Source organism: Cynoglossus semilaevis, chromosome 1, assembly GCF_000523025.1.
Source record: "Cynoglossus semilaevis isolate Cse_v1.0 chromosome 1, Cse_v1.0, whole genome shotgun sequence".
Taxonomy (NCBI): Eukaryota; Metazoa; Chordata; class Actinopteri; order Pleuronectiformes; family Cynoglossidae; genus Cynoglossus; species Cynoglossus semilaevis.
The window spans coordinates 6622425-6624409 of NC_024307.1; the positions used below are offsets into that span (position 1 = coordinate 6622425).

The 1985-nt window shown below is 39.9% G+C and overlaps 1 protein-coding gene across 2 annotated transcripts in view; it reads left to right on the plus strand.

The window, feature by feature from the left end:
- Positions 1-1251: 1251 nt before the first annotated feature.
- reep1 (receptor accessory protein 1) overlaps positions 1252-1985 on the plus strand; it is an 8811-nt gene continuing 8077 nt past the window's right edge. The window contains exon 1 of one of the 2 annotated variants that reach the window (XM_008307827.3): positions 1252-1513. In XM_008307827.3, the coding sequence (XP_008306049.1) occupies positions 1482-1513 (32 nt within the window). In that variant the 5' untranslated portion in view covers positions 1252-1481. The remainder of the gene's footprint in view (positions 1514-1985) is intronic. The other variant, XM_025058355.1, reaches the window with a different exon arrangement.

Consider the following 1985-nt stretch of genomic DNA (forward strand, 5'->3'; position numbering starts at 1 on the left):
AGGAAGATGCAGGAGAAATGAAAAGGATGGTTTGTGGGGTAGGCGGTGTGTTGTCAAAGTATTGTATGTGAATACGTTTTCTATGTCGACGGAAGACAAAAATAAATAATCTTTTAAGATTTTTCTCTCTTTCTGCATTGGTTGCACTGACATTTCCCTTTTATGTTCCAAAATAACAGGTGTTTGCCCTGTCCTGCTTAGAAGATCAGAAGCCCGACTGCATGTACAATGTATTGAAAGCTGTCATGTAGATTCAACAGTTTTAGAAGCTAAAGAATTCAAATGTTTTTTTTAAATGTAGTCATGTAGATAGAATATAGGCTATATTACATTAAACTAATATAATATCAAAATAGTTTATTATTTACACCACAGGAAAAAACATGTCATTTGCAAATCGTTTACAGCTGTAACCCTTTAATATTGCTATTAATTTGTAATATTTTGAAGTATTCAAAATGATTTTACAGAAGAGAATTTCAGGACAGGTTTGGGGTTTGAAGCTATTCCCTTTCCTTGAACAAAAGGAGTGCTCCTGGACAAAACCCAGCCCTGCCTCAGCAGCTTTTGTTTTGTTTTGTAACAAAACCTTCCCCCTGTTTTCAGGTTGGTATTTAGGCCACGAGCTTAGAATAGGCGCCGGCTGTATCAGAGCAGGTGTCCACAGGTAGTTGACCAGAGGTACGAAAAAGAGCCAGGCCAGCTTGAATGTCGTTGTCAATGTTTTCACTCGGATTTCTTTAGACATCCTGTACAAAGATGAGATTTTTCAACACAGAACAAAAGAAGCCAGATTATCATCTGTCTGTCTTTCGGGATACGTTGGGTAACATCGGTTTAAATTAGCTTAGGCGTATTATAAGGAACAAGTGTATTGGTGCACAATCAGAAAAATATTAAACTAATTAAAACACACTTTCAAAATAAGAGTTCGTGTTTTGGAAATGCGCTAAATGAAAGCTTAGTCACCACAGTGGTGGTAGTAGAAGCCAGCACAGCATCGACTTTCTGTGTCTGCTAGCTCCGTGCTAGCTTCTTGTGCTTATCCAATTTGCAAACATTAGCCTTCAAATTTAAATCTTTGTGATACAGGTTTTGAACAAATTACAGGATTAGATGTGTCAAATATAAACGATGTACAAACATCATCTCCTTATGGACGCCAGGAGTAGAAGGAGTTTTATGTAAGTAAATAGAAATGTAAGCATTTTTATACACTGTCCTTTATACGTGATCATAAGATAGAGAACCGAATACAAAAAAAATCTTCTTTTAACACTCGATCCTGCCCAGGCATGTCACTGCTCTCTGTAAAGTGTAACACCGCCATCTATGTGCCACAGTCGTGAACTGTCAGTGTTTATCCTGCATCACGTTGCTACCGCTGCCTGTGTGCGTCCGGACGCCTCCGCCTGGTCGCGCCTGTCAACTGGAGGAAACTCCTCCCCGCAGACAGCGCGTCCTGTCGCCTCTCCAGCGCAATGGTCTCCTGGATCATCTCTAGGATCGTGGTGTAAGTCATATTTTACTGTATTATTCCTATTTGTCATTTCAGTTCATAGGTTCGGTGTTATGTCTACTTTATAAGGCACAGGAGCGGCGCGCGTTCACAAGCCCCCTCCCAAGAACGTGTGTAATATTTAAGCAGCAGCAGGCGTCAGTCCGTCAGGACAGCAGATGTCTGTCTATTCGTTTTTGACTGACAACAGCGTGAAATCCAGCGGATTATACTTTGCCAATAAAAAAATATATATCAGGAATTCTGCGCCGGGCCTGTGCAGCTACTGTATATTTTTCCCAGCTGCCTGACACTCTTTGTGTTTACCAAGTGGCTTTTGCATGTAACACACAAAGAGCTGACGTGGTTGGTGGAAATATCTGCTTGTCACCAACAACGGCGATCATAATGGTGATTCAGGATCAAAAGCGTCTTTCAGTAGCAAAAAAAAAAAAAAAAAAAAAAAAAAAAAAAATAAAAAATACGT